The 23,071-nt window shown below is 40.3% G+C and overlaps 1 protein-coding gene across 7 annotated transcripts in view; it reads right to left on the bottom strand.

Moving 5' to 3' along the window:
- Window positions 1–23,071, bottom strand: part of PARD3B (par-3 family cell polarity regulator beta) — a 394,903-nt gene that overhangs the window by 65,010 nt on the left and 306,822 nt on the right. For all 7 annotated transcript variants that reach the window (XM_041403270.1, XM_041403272.1, XM_041403271.1 and 4 more), the window contains one exon: window positions 16,454–16,750. In XM_041403270.1, the coding sequence (XP_041259204.1) occupies window positions 16,454–16,750 (297 nt within the window). The remainder of the gene's footprint in view (window positions 1–16,453; window positions 16,751–23,071) is intronic.

The following is a 23,071-nucleotide window of genomic DNA, read 5'->3' as shown; positions in this document are numbered from 1 at the left end:
ATCAGATCATGCTGTTGAGGCATTATATGAACTAAACAGAAGAGCAGTTAATCTAAATCGCATGTGGGATGGTTATTATTGTGTGCTGCCATCATTGCTGCTGAGTCTGGCTGTAATATTGGTTTTGGTGGCAACACATGGAAAAACCTGAACGTCCTGTTCCTCATTATAAAATGAGGAGAAATCTCACTCTGGGGAACATGGTCGAAGCTGACAAGTGAGCACTGCAGAAAAGGCTGGGCAGGGGCTGTGGTTAATGGCAAAGATACTCTAAGTCAACACTAAGAAAACAAATACCATCTCCCATCACCCCTATTTTGTAACATGAACAAGACAAATAAACAAAAGAACCCATCATCTGTGCTCGGGACACTTGTGTACGGCAGCTTCAGATGACTGTTGAAGCTCCCTGTTGAGAGGATATTTGGCAAGGCTCCTGTCAGCAGCACAGCCAGGGCCAGCGGGCAGAGGCAGTGCAGGGCAGGGTCCGGCTCAGCTCCTGCTAAAGGGTTGCTGGCCATGCAGGGACCTGCCAGGGCACAAGGCAGGGATAATCGCTGACCTGGTGTTTGTTATCCAGTGGGAAGCACGGAGGGGAAGTATCACCCATCTGCATTTTGCAAATCAGAGCGTGCACTGCTTCTAGCGCTAAGTTTCCAGTGGAAATACATAAAATACACTGTTCTTCCACCAATTTGTGGAAATGAGAGGACATGAAATTGCCTCTATTTCAAAAAAAAAGGTATTTGTGTTAGGGAAGGGTAACTTTATGAAGCCTTGATCTACAGATGGCCTGCCTCTGGACTTGCACATTTTCTACTGAAAGGCGGTATACAGCAGTGTCACATCACACAAACATAAGTTACTTGGAAACAAGAAAATTTTGAACTCTTTCACATTCATACAAGTTAACCACATGTAACAATGACATTCAGGACACTAAACCAATACTCACATGGTAGCATTTTAAAGCACAAATGCCCTCATCCCACCACAGATCTAGAATATTTCTAGCAGTGTATTATTTCCATGGTTTCCCTGCATATATCTCTTTGAAAATAACCAAGAAATTCAACTTTCCCTGAAACTCTTGAAACTCCAAGTTTACTCTTCCACACAGATAAATGTTTCTGCCATTCTGTAAGGGAACATCCTGTCATTGTTCAAATCCTTAATTTTTTCTCTTCTAAAATCTTTTAATCTGCTTTCCCCCCTCCCCTCAAAGGATGTTTTGTTGATTTTTGTTATTCCTTCTTCTTTCCTTGTCTCCTTATTTCCCCACCTCTTCCCTGAGATTCCAGGGGTTTAAAATTTTTTAAGTCATATATATTTTTTCCTTGAGCTCTTGTGAAACCCTCACGTGCTTACAGAGAGCAACTCACAGAACATAAGGGCTAATGTTTTACCCCCATGTCACCATTGTGGATCTGGCTGCAGTCATCAGTAACTAGAATTCATCATCATCAATGGATTTTCAGTGACAGGCACTGTATTTGCTCAGATAATGGCCCCATATATTGCCTTTGAAATGAGGGTGTGACCACTACTTAGGATATTCTCAGGAGTCAGTAAATGGCATTGCTGCTGGACACGTTTGCTTCATGTTTTCAAAGCAGAGCTGCAGGAAAATCAAGCTTTGAAGTTTTGGGGTGCTTTAGATGCTACTGTGCTCTCAGGACACACCAAGATTAATCAAAACACATCACCCTTGGACTGGAGTAGGCCAGCGGCCAGCTGGTTTGGACCGCAGGGGAAGAACCTGCAGAGGCTGCCTCTGAAACTCTCCTTGCAATAGGCTCCGAACAGATGTATAATCCATAGACAGTCCTGTTCCCACGCACAGCAGAGCAATGGAATCAGCACAAGCAGGTGGGGGAGCACAAGATAATATGGAAACAACACTGGTCCACAGGATGCCTGACAATGATACTTGATGTTTTAGGAAGGAGGCAAATGTAACATGCCCACACACAGGCTGCGAAGACAAATCCAGAGTTTATGAGCCTCAATGCTGTTTAAAGTCACTGTGGACAGAATATACTCATCTTTATTAAGAAGAACTAACAACCTGATAGAACAACTGGACAATAGGACCAAGCTCCTTTGGTGTCAGGTAACTTACTATAAAGAGTGTGCACCGAACACCTGTGAGAACGCAGCCTGCAAAATTACTATTTCCAGTGTAGGAAAAACCTCCCTTCACTTCCCTAGTCCTCAACTTTATAAGCTTGCCGACCATGACAAATGGGGATCACAGCCTCCGTTCCTGGAGCAGCAGATAGTTGGGTATGCTGAATCCAGTCCAGGTCTGTACACTCGTCCCACCAAGAACAGACAAAAGCAAGCTAGCCCAATGAAAGAAAGAGCGCTTCCATCTGCTGCGTTTTTTCTGCAATGACCAAAGTTAAAACCCCATGGATGTGCCCTATCTCTCACTTAAGCACATTGACCATAAGATTTCTCCTTCCCTCATTTTTCTGCATTTAAGTATACCCTCCACTAATGCACCAAACTACCCTTTTTCCTCCCCATCTAATTCACTGCTCCCCATGGGATAGCCACTAAATTTGATTCATGAATACAGTACATTTAAAGGCAAAACCAGGAACAGAGAAACCCTCTCCCCATCACATCACTCTCAAAGAGGGAGTTGGAGACAAATTGAACAAAGAAGCTTCAAATCTTCTGGCATACAGCTTAGAAATTAGAATGTGATTTCCATTCTGTATCTCTTGCTTCATTACAGAAGATATGGTCCTTAAAACAGGCTATTTGCTTTGGCCAGTAATGTTTAAGGCACTAGCTTTCAATTTTGTTTTTCTGTAGATTCCACACATCAGGCAGCTTCCCTCCCTCCAGTCCTGCCCCCCAGCCCCAGCTGCAGAGTGAAGATATCTAAAGGATTCAGGCAGCTGCAGAAAATGCAGGACTCTGGCTCTTGGGCCTCATCTGTGTTTCACTCCTTTCACATCCATCTGGATTTGACAAAGTCATGCTTATCAGTTAGATCAGCAGATAGTCTCCTATCTGTGTTGTGGTGCAGAATCAGGTCAGAAGAGCATTCTGCCAGCTTGTGTTTTGCTGTTTAATCCGGTATAAGTACTTGTGGAGACAGCAATAAAGGACATCTCATCGCACGAACCAAATTCTTCACCACCTAATCCTGGTCAATTTTCCAACTTTGTGAGGAAAATGGCATAAAAATCACACACTACTACTATTTAACTGCTTATTCCAAGAGCATACATTTTTGAGAATGCAAGTGAGGCCAGAAGGCAAGTTTATTTTATGGAAATACATCACGTGCGAAGGCAAATGGAATGTTATGAAAATAAAGTCTGAAGAATAGTAGTTCTCAAGTTTTAAGTCGTCTTCTTCTGTGATGCCATAGCTGGGTCTTCCAGCCGGCCTCACCAGATGGCCACGTTGGCCACCATCAGAATAGCAGTCTGGAAACAAGTGCCCTACAGCCTTGCCTAAGCATCTTGGCTGGAATACACTCTGAGGCAGCAGTTCTGTACTCACAACTCAGAGATATTCCCAGTGTGCTTGCTTAAGAATTCTTGAAATTTGTGAAGAGATTAAAGCCAAACTTCTGGTCCAGGACAGGTCAGGGAAAATAACAGAATGTTGGCTACTAGCTTTTAAATGGTAATTGTCACTATTCATGCTAAAAACAACCTCTCCCCACACCAGCACACAGCATGAAAATCTGCTCAAAAATAGTAATCATAAAGAAAAAAATGGAATTTTCTCTTAAACAGAAGGTAAGTTCAGCTGCAGAGTACTTCAGCAGCTACATACAATTTTTTGTTTCATGGAAGCTGTACAACCATTCCTCCTCTTACATACAACTGTGCAAACCAGTGTTAGTGATGCTTTTGCAAAGAGGGTATGACAACAATAGAGAGTCCCCAGCCTGCTAAATAAGAAGTGACAACTCCATTTGAAAGCTGTCTCTGGATGTGTTTTATGTGCAGAAATTATCTGTGACAGTTCAGATCAAAATAGAGTTTTCATTTCATGTGGGAGGTAAATGGACGATAGAATAGGTTACTTTAAATGCTGCAGTCTAGTCCAATTAATGTTTCTGACTTTTCCGTATTCTGTGCTCTAAACTTTGGGGTAAAAAAAAAAAAAGTAAAAATCATTTGTCAATAGCATGATGTAAAGAACAGGCCAAAAGGTAATAAAAACACTGAACAAAAACAGTCATACAGATGTATGGCAGAAATGCTCAAATTTCAGTACTCTGGTTGTGAAACTAGTAAATATAAAATAGAAAAGAAAATATCACTTCATTCTTCCAGGGAGAACCAGGTAGGGGAATCAATTCTGATTTCCCATCTCAATCAGCAGAGATTTTGCCATTTACTTTGATGGAAACAGGTCTTGCATATCAGTTTTCTCTCTGAGCAGCAGACACAAATCCACGTGCTATAATTTGCTTTTCAGATTGTGCAACATAAATTTACAATTTCTGGCTTATGTAACTATACAAATGACATCATTTGCACTTTAAAAAAATGTCAAAACCAAGGTGTCCACATTTGTTACCTGTAAATTGATCAGTTGTTCTCTGACCCATTTTAAAGAAACATGTTTTCTTAGAGGTTTGGACCTACTGCTGTGTTACTCAAGCACACCAGTGGCCATGCTGGGAACTGTGCTGATACAGTGCCTGTATCTTTCTAACTATCTTTCTCAAAGTTGGTGGGGAAAGCAGTAATTCATGCATGGCTTTTTAGATGTAAGCATTAAGTACTGTTAGTAGAAAAGGTATGAACCCAAAAGTGAGTGATCTCATCCCAAACACGGGCCCACGACTCTTACATAACCTATTTTGTTTGTACCATGCTTTAAACAATGCATATTTTGATCTTTTCTGAGAAACAGCATTTTTCTTGGCACACTTTTCAATTTCCACCCACTTGGAAGAGCAGGTGTCTTTGTATCATTACTCAACCCTGGGAATAAAGAAAATGTTTTAAAAACACGTTAAAATTATTTTCCTAAAGTCAAGGGATATTAATTTAAGGTTCCATGGGCATTAAAGAACAACAGACCAGTGACTTTAAATGCACTGAGCTAGTAGAAACACTAACTGAGACAAAGCATTCAAAAGATATGAGACCTCAGTATCTAGCGGCCACAGACTGAACACTGGTAATCTTATTCCTCAGAGGCGAGTTTTAACACAAAAGAGAAATTAACATCTATCTATGCACTAGAGTCTGGAAAAGAAAAACAACAGAACAATGAAGCTGCTCAGACATCTGGTATATTTGCCACAGCTAATAGTAATGAGATAGTGGGCAGAGTGCAGATTAAAGGCAAAAAGGTATGAAAGAACACTTCTTTCAGAAGCCACACAGACATGGAAAAAATACCAGTAGTTAGACTAATGAGTACAAATTTTGGGAGGGATTCTCAAGCCTTATCACATTTAGATTGATAATATATTTGTCATAGCATTCAAAGAAAGAGAATGAGACTTCTGCTTATTCACTTCTGGAGCCAGAACATGTCACTAAGAGCACAAGACTTTTCAAGCTCTGTAGTAAGGAGGTCAAAGCATCACCACCGATGCAGACAGTGGTATTTACAGAGAAAAGGAGGAAAAGATCAATCCCTTCCCCCAGTCCCCTTTACTCTCCCTTTCTGAAGCAGCTGCTGCTTAAACATTGCCATTGTATGCAGAGCCACAGAATAATTGCCCCTTGGTTTGTTTTTTGGTTTCCTTTTTTAATTTTTAATTTTTTTAAATCAGGAAGGGCAGAAGATGTTAAAGAAAGAAAACAACACCGTATTCAGGCGAAGGACTACAGACTGCTTGTCATTTGTGTACTACCAATCAATAACAACTAGGAACAGGTTTATTGCTCTGATGCTGTTCCCCAACCCTCTTCCACAGCCTCACACCCTTTTGCCACATTATGGAAGTTTCTGCGGACATGTAAAGCAGGGACTGCAGCCAGAAGAGGCCTCCTCTGCCATGACCCGAGAGCAGAGCAGAAGCAGCCCAGGTCCCCTGGTCTGCAGCACACTTCCAGCACATAAGTACTCAGTTAAAGCAATCCTTTCAGTTATTGAGCACTATGGTGACTCAGGCATACAAAACAGCTGCCCCCTCCCTGCCCCTCCACAAGACTCATCATGTTTTATTGTGCTTCTGTTTCACTGAAGATGCCTTGCTGCTTACTTTTCAATTGCCAGGCCGTGTACAACACTTGCATTAGAAACACGTTCCACGCTTAAACTTACATGTGGGTCTCAAAATAATTGTTTTATATGCATTTATGTAAATACCATAATTATAACTTACAGTTTAGTCCCATTTACAAGGTAATAACCATATGCAGGACTAAGCAGGCATTTAAGCCTAAGGGCAGAAGTGTTTGTAACAGATAAACTCCATGGCTGAAGGACATGTTCTGGCTAATAATGGTTTGAGAAAAAAATGCCCCTAAGATACTATTATGCTGAAAAATTTTATTTAAGATTAAAATTAAGTGATTCGAGGCATTAAACCATAAATATGGGTCAAAGACTGAATGATAAGATGTTGTTTGAAATTTTAAAACATTAGTTGTCACTTTCTTGTTCTTCCTTACTGCTACCAAGTCACTGGAGGGAGGGGGCTAACAACCTCCCAGAGTGCATGTTCAGCAGAGGACTGTGACACTGCAAAACTGTCACACTTGCCTCCTGGCACACAGGCAGGAAAATGGACAGAAACAAGAAAAAAAATATTTATTGCAATTTTAGCACTTCTAGAGGTATCTCACACTTACTCCCCTTTTTAATTTTTTTAATTGTGGGCTGTTTCTTTGTTTTTCTCCACTCCAGTTTAGTGGAAAAGAAAAATTATGGCAGCTACCTGTTTTGAAGGTAACTGAAGAGTATAAAATCTTTCATGCAATAACCCTTCACTGCTTGCTAAAAATGGCCTCCAGACATCAAGGACAAGTGTGATAAAAAGAGATAACCAGTGTGACTATCTGAAACAACATGGTTTTCTCATGTCTTTCTGTCCTAATGAAAGACCTCTCAGGTGCAGACGACGATGTAGTTGAAGACAAGTTGTTTCTTTCATTTTCTATGAGAGTCTAACATAACTCTCCACAAAGCAGTCACAATTCTCTTAGACCATCCCAAGATCAATACTGATACCTTGATCAATGTCAACAAATGCCCTGCTGCTGCATGACCTGCCAGAGAAACAGCTCCTTAGCCACAGTACACGTGGGCTCCAGATGGTGCCAGGTCCCCTTGTGGGAATGCAAGGGCAGTCACAGGGGTTCAGAGTATATACCAACTTAACTACATCAGAAGGCTTGAGCTGATGAAACAATAAACTATTTCTTGGCTTACTGTGACCCCTTGGATTACTGTCTGTGCCAGTGGATTTGTGATCATGGATTGAAAAACAGCACGTTTTAGAGTTTGTCATTGACTGCACACTCTGCACAGCTGTCAGACAATAATCACAATTATTGTCTTTTTATTCAGCATCCTGTTGCCTATTAAGTCATTTCCATCACATCTCATCATTCTTCCCAATATTTCTGCTAGCACAATATTGAGTGATTTTCAGCTTTTCTAACATCAGTTTTTATAGTTTTCTGCTAATCAAAGGATCTGGTTCATGCTTTTGCCTATACTTTCTGTCAACAATGCTGCCAACTATGCACTTGGGCAACTATTTGCCCCTGGCATCTTGGCACAAACAGGGAACAAGGTCATGGATAATTTTTAGGAGCAGTCATTTTATCCTGCAATTAGATGCTTGAAACTTCCATGAGAAGATTCCCACTGATTCATTCTCTAGTCAGATCTGTGCCCCCCTTGGACCTTTTATATCTTATTATGCTGCAATTAGTAGTAAAATCTTAGAGATTTGCTGGTGTAAACTCCAGGTGAATTGTGACTGCAGAAAAATCAGCATACAGTAAGAATTCCCTACATCTTATGGATACACAGAGATGACAATGATTTCCACTGTGAGGCTTTCACTACACAGTTAAGCTGTATGAGTACCACACAGTGCTGTGCACTTTGCCTGGACATGAACAGCCATGCTGGAAAACCCTACCAGAGTTCCTGCATTATTCCTGGTGGCAGCAGAGCCTGGCAATGCTGGTAGATCTGAGGAACACCCCATAGCTCCCTGTGCTGCAGCCTGCTCACCAGGTGAAAGCAGCTTTCCTGGGAATCTAGGAAAACCAATTTATTTTGAGCATGTATGAGAAATTGTGAGACGCTGCTTGAAGACTCTCAGGGCTCTGTTACGCTTCTCACTGCTTAATTAGGAGGAAGGCTGGGAATTGCTTTAACTGTAACTCAGGGGAACCTGTCAGCACAGGTCTCTCTGACCTTACATAACCTCAAGCAGAAGTGAAGACACTGAAAAAAAATTCTCATGGCTCCAGTGAGTCCATTCTCCCTGTCTTATATAAGAGCTACTTCTCCACCCTTACTAAACAGGTGTCACTAATCTCTTAACTGGACCTACTCAGCATTTTGAAGCAGTCCAGTGACAACCCATTTTTCTTCCTCCTCCAAATGGAGTCTTTTGCTCATACTTTCAGACTTGGAGAAAATGATTCTTTGTTTTCCACTAATCTTTGACTACTTTTATGAACAGTTTGGTTACTAATTTGTCTCAATGAAATGGAAAGTCAAGAAAGAGCCTGCCGTGAGCTCACACCCATCACCTGGAGTGTGAACACACAGGTGCTAATATACATCAACTGGCTCCTCAGTCAAACTTTTCCACCTCCAAAATAGACACATTCATTCACAGACTTAAAAATCTAGCATAACAAAACCCACACCCTCACCTTCAGTTTTACTAAACCAAGATTATCTCTACAATGAAATAAGGAATCCCCCTTTTTCCCATTTAACTAGTAGCAGCTAGGGAAAAAAATGTAGGAGAGGATTTTTCTGAAAGTCATGGTTTTGGATAGAGTGTGAGGTCCCTGAGGTCAGCAACCTGGATTCATCTTACAGTGGGCTACACAGCAAAGCTTGCACAAGGCCAAGTCACCAGGGTTTTTCTCTGCACTACTTGCATATCCAGAAGCTAGGAGATCGTATGGCAAAATGAGTATGTCAAGAAGCTGGGGAGAAAACAAGAGATGGTTAATAAAAAGATTGGGAACTGGCCTGAGAGAAAGGGAAAACAAAAGAAAAACAAACAGTTTCTTGGCAAAGGACTTGCTGGAAGGACAAGCCTCACAACTGTGAGAAGCATAATGACCTTCTGCTTGTTTCTCTTCAGTCAGGGAAATGGGACTAGGCTCACATTCATCATTTAACCAGAACTGCAGTACAGAATAAACCTGACTGAAACATACTTTCTTTTTTTTCCTTAGCTAGAGCAACTCTGCAAGACTAATGATGGGGCCAAAGAGACTCATTCTGACAGAAGACAACCTGGAGCAATGAAAAGCTGGGTATTTGGAAAACCCTGAAGTGTATGAAATACAACAGACTACTGGAGAGTAGAAAAAAGAAAGGGAAAACAGAACCACATCAGACTTAATCATGTCCCCTACACTTTAATTAAAGTAAGACTTAACAATTTTATTTAAGATTACCAAATTCTCAGAGGAAATGCATTTCTCTCTATGTACTGCTACCAGACAACTGTTAACTTGGAAGAAGAAAACAGAGTACGCAATCCATCCATCCATACTGTGTATCCACTAAGGTAGATCTCTCTGTTCAAAGAAAATGTCTAGATACATTGCTTGTCTACTAAATGTAAATATCAAATGCTATTAGGGTTTGCACTTTCAGTATGGAAGTGGCTGGCCTATAAACAAGCTTTTAACATCTCTTCTCTATTAAACAACTCAGTTTAATTAATCGTCAGCCATTAACCATTCATTTAAAATGCCACTTACAAAATCTTAATTTTGCACATTATCAGCTAGTTCACAAATAGCTATCTATAAGCAGAAGTGTAACGATCTTCCTCTCTCTTTCTTGGAGCCTTATAGTCAACCTTACAGTCAATTCTGGCTTCTTAATTAACCACACACACATATTAGCATTTAAAATCAAATGGTGTTTTGTTAAAAAAATTGTACAGAGTAAAGTTAATATACATATCATTCTGCTGCTGGTTAAAGAGGCAAGTATGAGGTTTTGGTCAAATTACATCCTGCATAAAACAGAATTTAGCATCTCTTGATCACTCTAGGAAATACACTATGGCAGGAACACATGCAAGGCCACATGATTTCATTCCAGCTGCATGGACGATCTCACTTTGTCTTTATTTGTACATTTAAGAGGCTAACAATACCATCTGCATTTCACTATATCCTCTGCTATGGTCTCATCTTCCCAGTAACAGACCTGGCTTTCTCTTCAGGGACCTATCTTTTGCATTTGCATCCAAATGGCTGAAAGAATGGGACATTACCAGTAAATATGCAGAATTAATGTAAAATAATTCCACAGAATAATATATCACATAAGAAAAGACAGGGCTGGAGGGAAAAACCCCAACCTAAACCTGAATGCTTAACACAGCTGCCAAAACTCAGGCTCCCCAGCATCTGCAGCAGGACACTCACAAGGGAGTTGTGGGAGTGCAGTATATAAAATTTTACACATCTGTCAATAAGTGAGGTGATCCAAATGCAAGCCCTAGCAGGCAGGATGCACGCAGGCAGATTTGTGACTATTCCTGACAGAATTTATTTCTGCTGAAGAATGCATGGCCTCAAACAAGCATGCACACATTACATGGCAGCAGCAGCAGTTTGACAACTTCCTTCTCCTTAGACACGCTCCAAAGTGCTCAGGGTCACCTGAGTTCCATGAAATCTGGGTTTTTGTGAGAAGTGAATGATAGGGCTTGGGTGCCAAAGTTGGAAGATTTGGATGAGGAGTTCCTGGGAAAAAGCAGAGCGAACTCTAAACATTAAGTAATTTTGCTTGAATGCTACCCAGAGAATTTAATTTTTTTTTCCCATATAGGTGGAAGCAAACCCAAGGCTTGTTTAAACATGTCTCCTCAGGCAGTCCACTTACCCAACATTTCCCCTGACTGGCACAGTGAGTATATGCAGCACCCATGCACCCTTTCCGAGGAAGAAAACTGCCAGCAGTATTAGGAGCAAAAAACACAACACAAATCTAACTCCAGTGGCACAGCCTACACTGGAACTGGTGGCCAAAGGGTTTTCTGAACTACCCTGCTTCCATGAGAAGGACAGCTCTACTGAGAGCCCCCAGAAAGCACAGAACCTCTGCTCTACTGCCAGCGCCACTCTGAATTTCACTGTTGTCAGAAATTTATCAGCCAAGACAGACAGTAAGTTGCCCAACACTAAGCTTTCAGTTTTAACATTATGGGAAGCAGTGGCCAGATGGCAGCCAAAGGTTCAGAAGGCCCTGTGGTATGTTTCAGAAATAATAGATTCCAGAGGAATCAGAGGAGAGTCTCATGATGTACAGTAGTACAGGACAAAGAAAAAGCACAGATGATTTTAGGACACAAGCAGAAGAGACTCTATGGTAAGAGAAACTACATACCTGCTTGTGCTTGCCACACTTGGTAAATCAAAATATTCCAATGCATGACCATATTTCTCTTTCCACAGCAATGCAAGGTACAGTGGCAAAGGGCACATAGATATTACACAGCCTCATTCAATTTCCACCTTGCCTCCATGATATCCATCTCAAAGAATAATCTTCCCTGAGTAAAGGACCATCCATTCCCAGGGCAGTGGATTGCTTTTATGCTAGTCACTGAGGAAAGGTGTTGTAAATGGATGCATGATGAGCAATGCCCATGGTGCTCTGAACTGGGAACAAGAAAACTTCAGCTTGAGGCACATGAGACACACATGGCCAAGTGCCACATCTGGGCAACCCCAGCTCCCACTTTTTCAACAAATTCTTTTCTGTGCAGCTCAGGATTCCTACGGCTTTGGATTGAGCAGGATGGGAGTGGCCCATACCTGCCCAAAAGACAAGCATTTAGTTTTTAAGTAAAAAATGCTCTTTTTACTAAATTTCAAAACTCTGGAGCCTTTTATACCCTCCTCTCAGGCTTACACATTGCTTACATTTGGCACTTGGTTCCTCAGAACATGCACAGCAATTTCTTCCTTTGATCCTTTAGAGGGAGAGGCAGACTCCTCAGCATCTCTCTCCTCTCTCTATCTGTTGACTCAGGCCAGCTCTGAGAGTGAGATGTGAGGGACACAGAGGTATGGGTTTCGTTATCCCATTTTCAACTTTACATATTGCTAGACTGAGAATTCTGAAAGACTGCAAGTTCCAATAAGGGGACATTCACACTGAAACAAGGAAGATCTATTTTTCTATTAATTAATTAACATTATAGAAAATTAGGATCTTCCACAGTGGGCCCCCAAACAGCATCTCCAAAAAAAAAAAAAAAAAAAAAAGCTGGATCAGACTTTGGGACTTTGGACTTTACTCCTATGTAATAAAAGAGTGCTGTTTTTTATTGGTATTTTTTTTAAACTGCAACAAGATACAGCTCTGAATCTATTCTTGCTAAACAAAGGAAAACTGTATTCGTTTTTGTCAGACCAGCACTTTGAAATTCCCCAAGATAAGCCACACAAATAAGTGAAGAATTACACTTGGCAATGAGTTTGGCATCAGACTTAAATGTTTCATAGTTCTGGGCTGAGAAAATAAGTTGAGCAAAGTCTCTAGAACCTTTCCAGAGATGTACTTGGGGTGTTTGGATATACTTGACAGCACCATCTTCACGGGAAGAAAAAAGATGAAATTGTTTATTCGAAATGTGAGAAAGGGTTTCACCGTGTGACATGCCTGACATTTAAGTGATAATAGTGTTGTGCATCTGCTCTTTTGGCTTTGGTCTGACACCTAGGCTCTGCCACGGTGCAACTTAGCACTGACATGGCACAGCCTTGATGACTAAACTCAGAGATGTGACTTACCACCCATTCCAGGAACATATGGGCCACAGATCACTCAGCCCCTGCTGCAGGCTCGGAAACGCACAGCGTCTCAGGCAAAGACCCTGTGAGTTCCCCAGCTGCACAAGGTGGCTGTGCAGGCTGCACCATCCTTAGGGATGCCATTTGCATTACAGAAAATTGTGGCTAATTAGAAATAAACAGAAAAATGCTTGATTTACAAAGAAATGTGTGATTTTGCCAGCTAATTTTTTTCCACTCTAACTTAACATGCACAGAATACACTGATCATGCTAATGCTTTCACTATATTCATTAATAAGGACAATTTACATTTATATAGCACCTCTCTTAGTTAAGAATTCCAAAGCTTTCAGCAAAATATACACAAAAAATTACTTCTATTTCACTGAATATAGTCATCGTTGGAATGAAAGTCAACAATTGTGAAGCAGCGCAGAAGAACATTACACAACAGTTGTAAATAAGACACAAAGCAAAGCCCCCAAAAACCCAAAGCAAAAAACCCCTGAGATGCCAGATGCAAGTGGAGGTAAATGGGACGTTAGTGCACAAAGAGAGATGTGAAGCAGATCTGTGTGTGCCCTGAGGAGCAGTGTTGGAGGCAGCAAACATACTTCATCATGATTACAGCAACAGAGCCACTACATGTGCACCCTGTTGCTTTCCTGCACGCTGAGGGACAGTCTCAGCTTAAATTGTGAATCTACGGTGCAGAACAAACCAGGAATATGTGATGGATTCTGGTGATGAGAAAAGGGAAAGCATATGCAAAATGTGACCAGCTAAGTTTCATACTTTACAAACGGCCTCCCATTTTTAAAAGGCATTAATTATGCTAATACATTATTCTGCAAAAATAACATAAAATAAAAATTAACTTTTTGTTTCAAATGATGAGTTTTAATTCTCAGTCATAATGATCCATAACTGGCGTTCTCAGACTGAAATGAAGTAATCTATTCTTGCTATGCTCAAATCCTCCTTCTATTCCTAACCCCATTTACTTTAGTCACTGATCAAGTCTCCGTGCACTATATTACAACTTGAGAGTCACATGTGGGAGAAAAAACCATCCATCTGAAGTAAAATTAATAGCAAAACTTTGAGAGAAAGCATGCATGTGCTAGCAAGAGCAAAGCATAAGTGTTTACGTGACCAATGTGTTGATAAATGTTCAGCCCCGCAAACACAAAATAACTGTGGCTTGGCTTATAAGCATCCATTATAACCCCTTCCCATCATTTTGAGGCAGACAAGGTAGTTTTCATACTTGATCCTTGGAAGCAGATTGTTTTCTTAATTAATGTGTTATCCAGGGATTTTTCTTTCCACATCTCCTTCTCCTTTCAATACTCTCCCTCTAGCACAAAGATTTCCTTGCCTGAAGTTGACACTTTATTCAACAACTGTTGGCTGAGACCTCACGACCCACTGCATAAATTCACATAGAATTATTCATGTTTGGCACATTTCTCCTGGTGAATAACAACACCATTTTGTCTCTCAGACAAAGAAAAGAAAGATTTAAAAAAAGAACAAAGACCGCCTAATAAGAATCGCACACTTCCTATTTTTTTCCTAATCTGGTTACAAGCCTGAGAAATTCAACAAAGCAAAGTTGTCGACTGTTGGTCTTTCAGTACAGATGGAACAGCCTCTCAGTGTGACTTCCAATCATGGGCCTTAGCTATGAGGTAACTTTTCCTGCCTGCTTGATGTTTTGGGTTTAGTTTTTCCAACTGAGTTATGATGTTGCCATGCAATTACAGCTAAATCTACACTGAAATCCAGGATCCCAATACCAAATCCAAACTTGTTTGGGACTTCAATCTTGTCCCCATAGCAAGTCAAGAGTTCATTCAGTGTAGTCAAAACCACAGTACAATCAATCCACTAGAAGAAAGCATGTCTTTTTTCTGCATGGAAAGACAATCTATAGGCCTCACTTCAAAACTCATTACATATTTAAAATGCAAAGCTATAAAAACCTGTTAAAACTGAAATTACAAAGCAACTTTTATAACAATGTCTCAGTCCAGGTGAGTTACACATGTATATGTTCATATTTGGAGAATACACACCCTGAATTTAGACACCTTCCACTGGGAATTCTCAGATCTTGGTTTATTGAGTTAGCACAAATTCAGTTTCTGACCCCTTTACTACATGCAACTTTTGTTTGACTTCAGTTAAAACCGCCTCAAGACTTATCTAGAAAAGTGATATCCACTAGCTGGTAAAAAGCTGGGATCACTACCTCTTTTTTAATGCAGTAGGGGAGGAGTCAATAATATGGAAGAAAAAAAAAAGCCCTGTCATTATGTTTGGAAAGAATTGTACCATACTGTATTTAAGTGAGAAAAAGAGAGATACTTGGCCCATTCCCTGCTACGAACTTAAGATTTACGTCAGAAGTGGTTTATTATATTTGTAAGTATTTATAACAATGACTCAGTAGAAGTTTTTAAAGTACTATGATGCCACAAACTGGAAACACTTCTATATCTGTGGTGACATATTTCTCCAAAATTAATGAGTGTGGTATTACATGCCACAGATTGAGGCTATGGGGAGACACTACAGATTGCAACATGAACTCAAAGCATGTATAGTTCCTGAAGTGCCCCATGGCTGTCCTCTGTCTGTCCTCTTCCTTTCACACAGACTTGCCCACACATTTGTACTTTGCTTTGAAAAAGCCAACATTGATATAGTAATGCCACAAATAAAGTCTTATGTTCTTTTAGCCCCAAATTCCAGAAGCAACCAGTTTTAAAATCATCATAATAGTGGGTACTTATCAACTCAAAGGAATTTTTGTTTCCCCTTTAACCCAGGAAAAAGCTTGACCAGCTTTCTTCAATGCTGGAAGCTTGACAGTAAGGATTAAAAATTGTTCTTTCCTTCCCACTTAGTTGTTGGAAAGGCTGTGAAAGGCAATCAGTCTTGTGAAGCCACACTTCACAGTCTGCATAAAAATGCCATGATTCTCAGTCCTCTCCCCAAACTAATTGAAAGTGTGTAATATCACACAGCTGGGAAAATCTAAACCATAAACATATACAATATATCATGCTATCACACAAAACCTGTTACTAATAGACACTTGATGATCCACAGGATTGAAAGGGATCTGAAAACTGAGATTATTTTTACTGCAGGGTAAGAACTTTTTCCGATTGAAAGAGGAAAAAACCACTCTTTCAGCAGTGCAGGAATTGGACTGCAGTCAGTTCATTCATTCTGTTTGTGAAATATGGACTTTTCTTTAATGATTTCTGTTTGACTCCTGTCTTGCTCAGATGCTCTGGGGTTACGGCTGCAGCAAATCTTGCTTTTGGTAAGAGGAAATTCATGGCTTTCTAGTCAGTAAATTCAGGGGTTTGGGCCATCTGAACAGTCCCATGTCTGACCCCCTGCCGAGGCCCAGGCTCCCTTCCCCACCAAGCTATCATTTTTTGTAATGCCAGGTGGCAATGTTACCTGTCACCAGAAGTCTGTGGGTAGTGCTGCTTGTTTATTTTCGCGTACAGTCCTTCCAAGTGCTCCCTCTCCATTGGCGCTGAGGAAGAATCCCGCAGGTAAACAAAGGTTTCTCCTACTGCTGGTGACGAGGGTCTGTAGATGCTTCCTGGGGGATAAGCCTCTCGGAAGTGGTTCACTCTGGCATAGTTTGGATCCACCTCATCATCATCAATGTCAGGTCCACCAGGACCAGCAGAAAAGTCACTCAGGCCTCTCAGCTGCTTTTGCCGTAACTCCTGATGCTTTGCACCAATCCTAACAATGAAAAGCAAAGAACAAATATGCAATGGGATCTGCTTCAACAGTAACCTTCACACAAATTTGAAACACCAACCCTGAACCCAACCATTTGGAGCTTTCAGTACACTGTGAAACTGGTGCCAGATAAAACAGAGTGGTGCACACAGCAATTTTGTTTTTTATCTCTGGCAATCACCTTTGTAACCAAGCTTGGTCACCATTCTGATGAAAAAAAAATAGTGCTGAATATAGTGTGGCTTTTCACAAGTGTGGATGCATGAACACATATAGGTTTAATTCTACACCTACCTTCCACATTGCAGCTGCATACACCTAACCCAATCCTGAAACTTTTTATCTAAATTAGTCAGTAAAATTGTTACTGACCCCTGGTTACTTGACCCACCCAGATTCTCCTAAATACATTAACTTGTGAAAAGTGGGTTGAATGTGAATGTAAATGGAGAGATGGCACATTTGTCTCAAATCAAAGGCCCACAATTAATCTGCTGAAAATTTAATTTTTGAAAAATTTTATTTTGGCTAAATAAATGTGAAAATGGCACCTTATTATATAGGGGATAAGGACAAAGTAAAACAGCAAAGAAATTAATAGAAATTTGACAGAAATGAATTGGTAAAATAAGTGAATTAAAAACCGTTACTGGCAGTATTCCACTGTGATAAAGCCTTAAGTGGTATTACAAAATGCTGCTGCTAATCAGGGCCATTGTGTAATCTCTTTGGAATAGTAAAACATATTCAGGTAAATTTCAAGCTAAAATGTTATTCAATGATTCAACATTCCTGCTGGAGGAAAAAAAAAATATAGCAAGACTGTGAGCTCTTCTGTTAACTGCTCAGCTACTCTTCAACAGAGGGTAATTAAGTGCAGTGAGATGGATCTGGCAGAATGCTGACCACAGTATGTAATAAATAGGTTTACAGAAAACAGAGGAGCATGGAAGAAGAAACGGGGAACGGAAGAAAGATACAGAGATGCAATACCTGACAGAAGTCAACATTTGCTTTTGACTGCAACTGGAAGTGCAACAGCAGTATAGAAAGAACAGTACAATTTGTACCACAGGAGTAAAAGTGAAAAGGGTCTGGCAGACTTGGTTATCCAAGTAAGGCTTAATGGCCTCAGAACCCTGCATATTGAAAAATGAAGGTGTTCTGGAGAAAGTCTTGAAAAGGCATGGAGGAAAAGATTCCCTAAAAAAATGATGAGCACACTGGGAGCTTCCATGCGACAGAGAGGAACTACTAAGTGCAGAATGGGATTCATACCACTTATTTTGTTTCACTAGATTTGTATCATCAAAACAAATGCTAATACTTTGGAAACAATTTGTAGATAAAAAGGTTCATAAATAATTCTGATGAGAACAACATGCCTTTCTACACATATACTTGAGTATATCAGTGTGCTTTCCACTCATGCTTTCGAGTTTCACATCTCCATTAACTGTGCTAGGACATATCTAGAGGTGATGCTGGTTTTCAACACTTAAAATGTAGTTGTACTTTACAGCAGGATGAGTTTTCACAGAATGATACAATTGTCACGGGGATGGGTGCCCCCTATTCATTGTGCCTTCCCTCAGTGAAGCAGATGAGCTTTCTCCTCTCTGGTACTCAACTCCTGTGTGCCCCATCTTGGGCAGCATGTGCTTTGGTTGAGCTTTGGGTGCCTCAGCATAAAAAGGACATCAAAGTGCTGGAGTGTGTCCAGAGGAGGGAAACCAAGATGATGAAAGGCTTGAGGGCGAGACTTAGGAGTGCAGCTGAGGTCACTTGGTTTGTTTAACCCGGGAAACTGTGGAATGTTTCACCCTCAATTAGAGACCAAAAACCCCTAAACACAGAATTCAGTGCAGGAATATACTGAATGAGATACAAGTTCTGTGGCACACATGGGTACACATACACACAGTACACAGGCAGAAACTACATTTCAAGGAATGGTTGTATCACACGTCAGTGCAGAAGGCACGGCACAGACCCAAGATGAGTCACAGCAATTTCTCAGAAAATGATGAGCCTTCATGTTCTCTGGACCAGTACATCACTGGTCCCCCAGGTATTTGAGACTGCTTTGAAAGCAGGAGTAGTGCAGCCAGCAGCATCACGCTAATCTTGCTTTCATGTCTGATAGAAAGAGTAATTTGTCCTGCTATCAATACTGGTATATTCTGTACAACAAAAGCTGGAATTAGGTCACCACAATTTTCTTTTGTTCCCGTGAATAAGCCTAGCTCCTTCAGCTTCTCCTTGTGAGCACAATCTTCAATTTTGCTGCCAGTATTATAAGTAAAATATTCTCAAAAACAATTATTTCTATTCTATATTATATGGACCAGTCAATACCCGGCTATGTGAAATTCTTTATGATCAATGTTTCATCCTTTCAATACATCTATTACAATTGCATTAATATTTCTTGTTTTCTTTTTACTCTTCGCACAAATCTATAAAATTTTCTCAGTGATCTCTTTTTCATTTCAATCCAAATGTTCAAATATAGGGAAACAAACTATCACATGACTGTTCTTCTTTCTTTCTATTTACCTGTCCTTTTATGCCTTCTCACATGTTTTTCACCTTTGAAATTTCTCATATTTTTGTGAAGTTTTACATTTCCACACTGTATTTTGGCATCATGTTTTCACAAGTTTTAGAGCAATCTTATCCATAGCACATACCAGTAGGTGCCCAGGAATTCTTTAGTGAGTAAAAAAAAAGTGCTGTTCCTTCCATAACTTTAATGCTCTGCCAACTCTACTAAGCAGGCCATTTCTCTGTATCCCACTCTAGTAATTCATCATTTCTCCACCTGCCTTTGAAATTCTCCCTATCTAAAACAGCAAAATCTTTATTCCCCATCCCACCCCGCCCCCCCAACCAACCTAAAACCAAAAGACTTTTAAATTAACACAACTGTAACTGCAAACAGCTCATTGAACACTTACTACAAGACAGCCCCCAACTTGCAGCACTGGATGGGTCTGGTTAAACAATTGGTGTAAATTTGTGAAGAAAGATAAAATGCCCCTCATAGATAGTGCCCCTCAGCACTATCATGCTGGCAGAGAAACAAGAGCTAAGGAGAGGTACAGATCACCATCTCAACAATTTAGTGAGGCACTAAAATTTCTACAACCTTCCTGATGAGGGAAAGGGAAAAGAAAAACTCATACAGAATAAAGGGAAATTAACATATTTCCTTTTGAGTATCTCATATCGATTCTGTTTGCTCTCTTTGACCACCTGAACACTGTGCTCTTCAGCTAAACCACTTCACAACTGCACCAACTCCCCTTAGCTGAGTTTCTGTAAAAACAGAGCCTTGGCACACAAGCAGCCAGGTCAGGCAACAGAAGTGTCATATCAGGAAATGCCCTTTCTTTTTTTTCTTGTGACCCATCTTTTTCTCAATAGCATCCAAACATGTATCCTACTCTAGATTTTCCCTACAACAAATAGATTAGACTCAATCTCAAAGGCTTTTCCAACCTAGTTTATTCTGTGATTCTGTGAAATAATTTCAGAAAATATATAGTTTGATAAAAATATATATAACCTTAGTAGAACTCCAGACAACTTTCTGAAAACATGTTGCATTTGTAGAAGTCAAATGAAGATAGAATCCCTATATATACACTGTACTTCTGGAAGCAGGACACAATAGTTTGAAAACACTTCTGTACACCTCCTGTACTGTTCAATAGCACACTCCTAAAGCTATAAATCAAGGAACGCTCTCATTTATCCTTCAAATACTCTTCCCATCTGACATATCTACACAAATCATACACGGTAAGTTCTCATCTACTAACACATGAAAACATGCACACACCTAGAGTGCAGCAGCCAGGAAAGGGTTAACAGCCCAAACAGCTCCTTCCAGCTGCAGCTCAGACACACGATTGAGTTACTGTGGCTTAACAAGTTATTGTGTTTCTGCTGAGCTACTGTCAATGACCACATATGTATTCACCGCCTGTGACAAACACAATGTAAAACGCTTTAGCCTGACATCGGTGACAGAGACACTGACAGGCAAAAGCTGGATTAAAAGACTGCAGAATACACAGAGTGAAGCAGCTGCAGTAAAGGATGTGAACTACCTCAATAAAACTCCAGAAGAGCTGAGCAGAAGTGACTTTTGGAGAAGACCCAGAAATGCTTTTGGGAATGGAATGTGAAGGCTAGGAAAAGCCGTAAAAGATACTTCTCATCTCTTGGCCCGGCATTTGGAAGCTGAGTGGGTGGGTGGGTTGGTTGGTTGTGAGTGGGCAATAAGAAAATGCTGAAGCTTCTAAGACTCTGTGAGAATTAAAATACAGGACTTGATGTTACCAATTCAGTAGCCCAAAGAAGGCCAGGGTCATTAAAACATGTAGAGCCCAAAGACGGCCTTCAATAGGAAATAAACAGCAAGACACCAGCTGCAGCCCAACCTGCACTTCTGGGGGCCCAGCAGCAGTCCCAGCTCAAAATGTGCTTTGCACTCTGAGGCACAGGCTAATGAGGGTCACTCTGCATCAGCTCGAGACTCAGACACTCATGTCCTCCTGACTCACGTCTCCCAGGCTGGAGACAGGGTGCCTGCTTCCCAACAGGAGACACCGGAAGCAACTCAGCGGCACTGGCAGCTGCTAGGTCTGGCCAGAGTGAAAAACCTACATGTGGCAAACTTGGCCCAGAAGAGATCATGGGCTGTCTTACCTGGAGACCTGCAAAGCAGCATTTCACATCACAAAAGTTGAATGTGGGGATAACCAACCAAAACAAGCCCACAACAAAAAGCACCATATTTTCGGAGGTGTTTGAACTCCTCCTTCCTGCACTCCCCAAGGGCTCTGATAAAATTCTGTTTCTTCTGACTTTCCAGTGAAAGAGTAAAAGCAATGTAATTTTTTTTTAATTTACCATTCACTGACCACATACTTAGTACTGAGCAGAGCACAAAGAATGACATGTTTTGAGCACCAAGATGCATATTAAAGTAGTCAAACACAGGATCCAAAAAGTATTTGCTGACCAAAATAATAGAGACTTTGTTTACACTTCAGATGAATACAGCAAAATCTCTTATATGGTGGTGTAAAAGTAACAGACTTTGTGGAAGCATGAGCAGGTATATGAATAAGCAAGATGCTGTTGAAGTCAATGAAAGATGTACCTGAGGGAGAAGAATGAATAAAAGCTGAGACAAAACATGTAACAGAAACCGGGCCACAGGTCTTTAGGATAATTTCTATTCCATTTGCAATAAGAGGAGCAGAATAAAAGTAGTGAATTGAGTGTGCACACCACCACTTTAAAGTATACCTAAACTTAAAAGGACTTAATCCTTAAAGTCTTTTGAGATTGAGATGCTAAACATTCTACTCAGTTGTTCCTTGAGAACAGCAGAATAAAACCTACTTTACAGCTTTTTTTCTCCACTCATGTGACTCTCTCTGAGATCTACATACTCTAATGATTACTCAATTTACATCTGATTTAGTATCTGCTTTTGTGTCTCATTTACCTAATTCATACATATATTGAGTAACGGGTTGTCTAGAGGCATGCAGCCTATTTCTGCAGGAGGTCACTTAGATTTCCACTGGGTTTAATGTTTTAATTCCTTCTTAGCTGCTAGCAAAATATATTTTGGTAGCTAAAATATTGTTTTTTCATTGATTTACATAATAGTGAAATGAATACATCTTTTCTTTAGACATTCATAAGCCATAATCACTGATGGGAACAGGTATATTTCAGTTGAGTATCAGAGGAGATAATTTCAGTACAGTGTTTTTAATTTTTTAAAATTTCATAATCGTTTTACAGACAAGCATGGCCTATAATGACACTAACAACCCTATTCAAACCTGCCTCTTTTGTCAGGAGAGCACTCATTTTTATTTTTTCAAACAACATCACCTAACAAAACTGAAGAGGCAGGCAAGTCCCATAGCTTAAAAAAAAAAAAAAAAAATTAAAAAAATCCCATCTCTTGCCAGCTAATTGAGGACATCTGATATGGACTCACAAAGAATCAAACAGTATTTAATTTAGTATTATCTTTCAGGGTATTCTACTGGAGCCCTACTTGTCAGAAACATCCTCCCTATAAGCTATGCAAGTCTTTCTTCATTCCAGCTCATTCTATTGTGCTGGATTTGAACATCTCCCCCATAATTAGTATTTGTAATTGTAAACAAGAATAGAAACAGTCACAGAAATAATGAAAGGCAAGCCACAAATTCAAGGGAGTTAGAGATTAACTCAGGGTAACAAGATACAGCTCTTGTAGCACCATTAAATGCCCTAGTGACA

Source organism: Onychostruthus taczanowskii, unplaced genomic scaffold (assembly GCF_017590055.1).
Source record: "Onychostruthus taczanowskii isolate IOZ18803 unplaced genomic scaffold, ASM1759005v1 scaffold20, whole genome shotgun sequence".
NCBI classification, from domain to species: domain Eukaryota; kingdom Metazoa; phylum Chordata; class Aves; order Passeriformes; family Passeridae; genus Onychostruthus; species Onychostruthus taczanowskii.
This window is presented reverse-complemented; position numbering and strand designations above follow the sequence as displayed.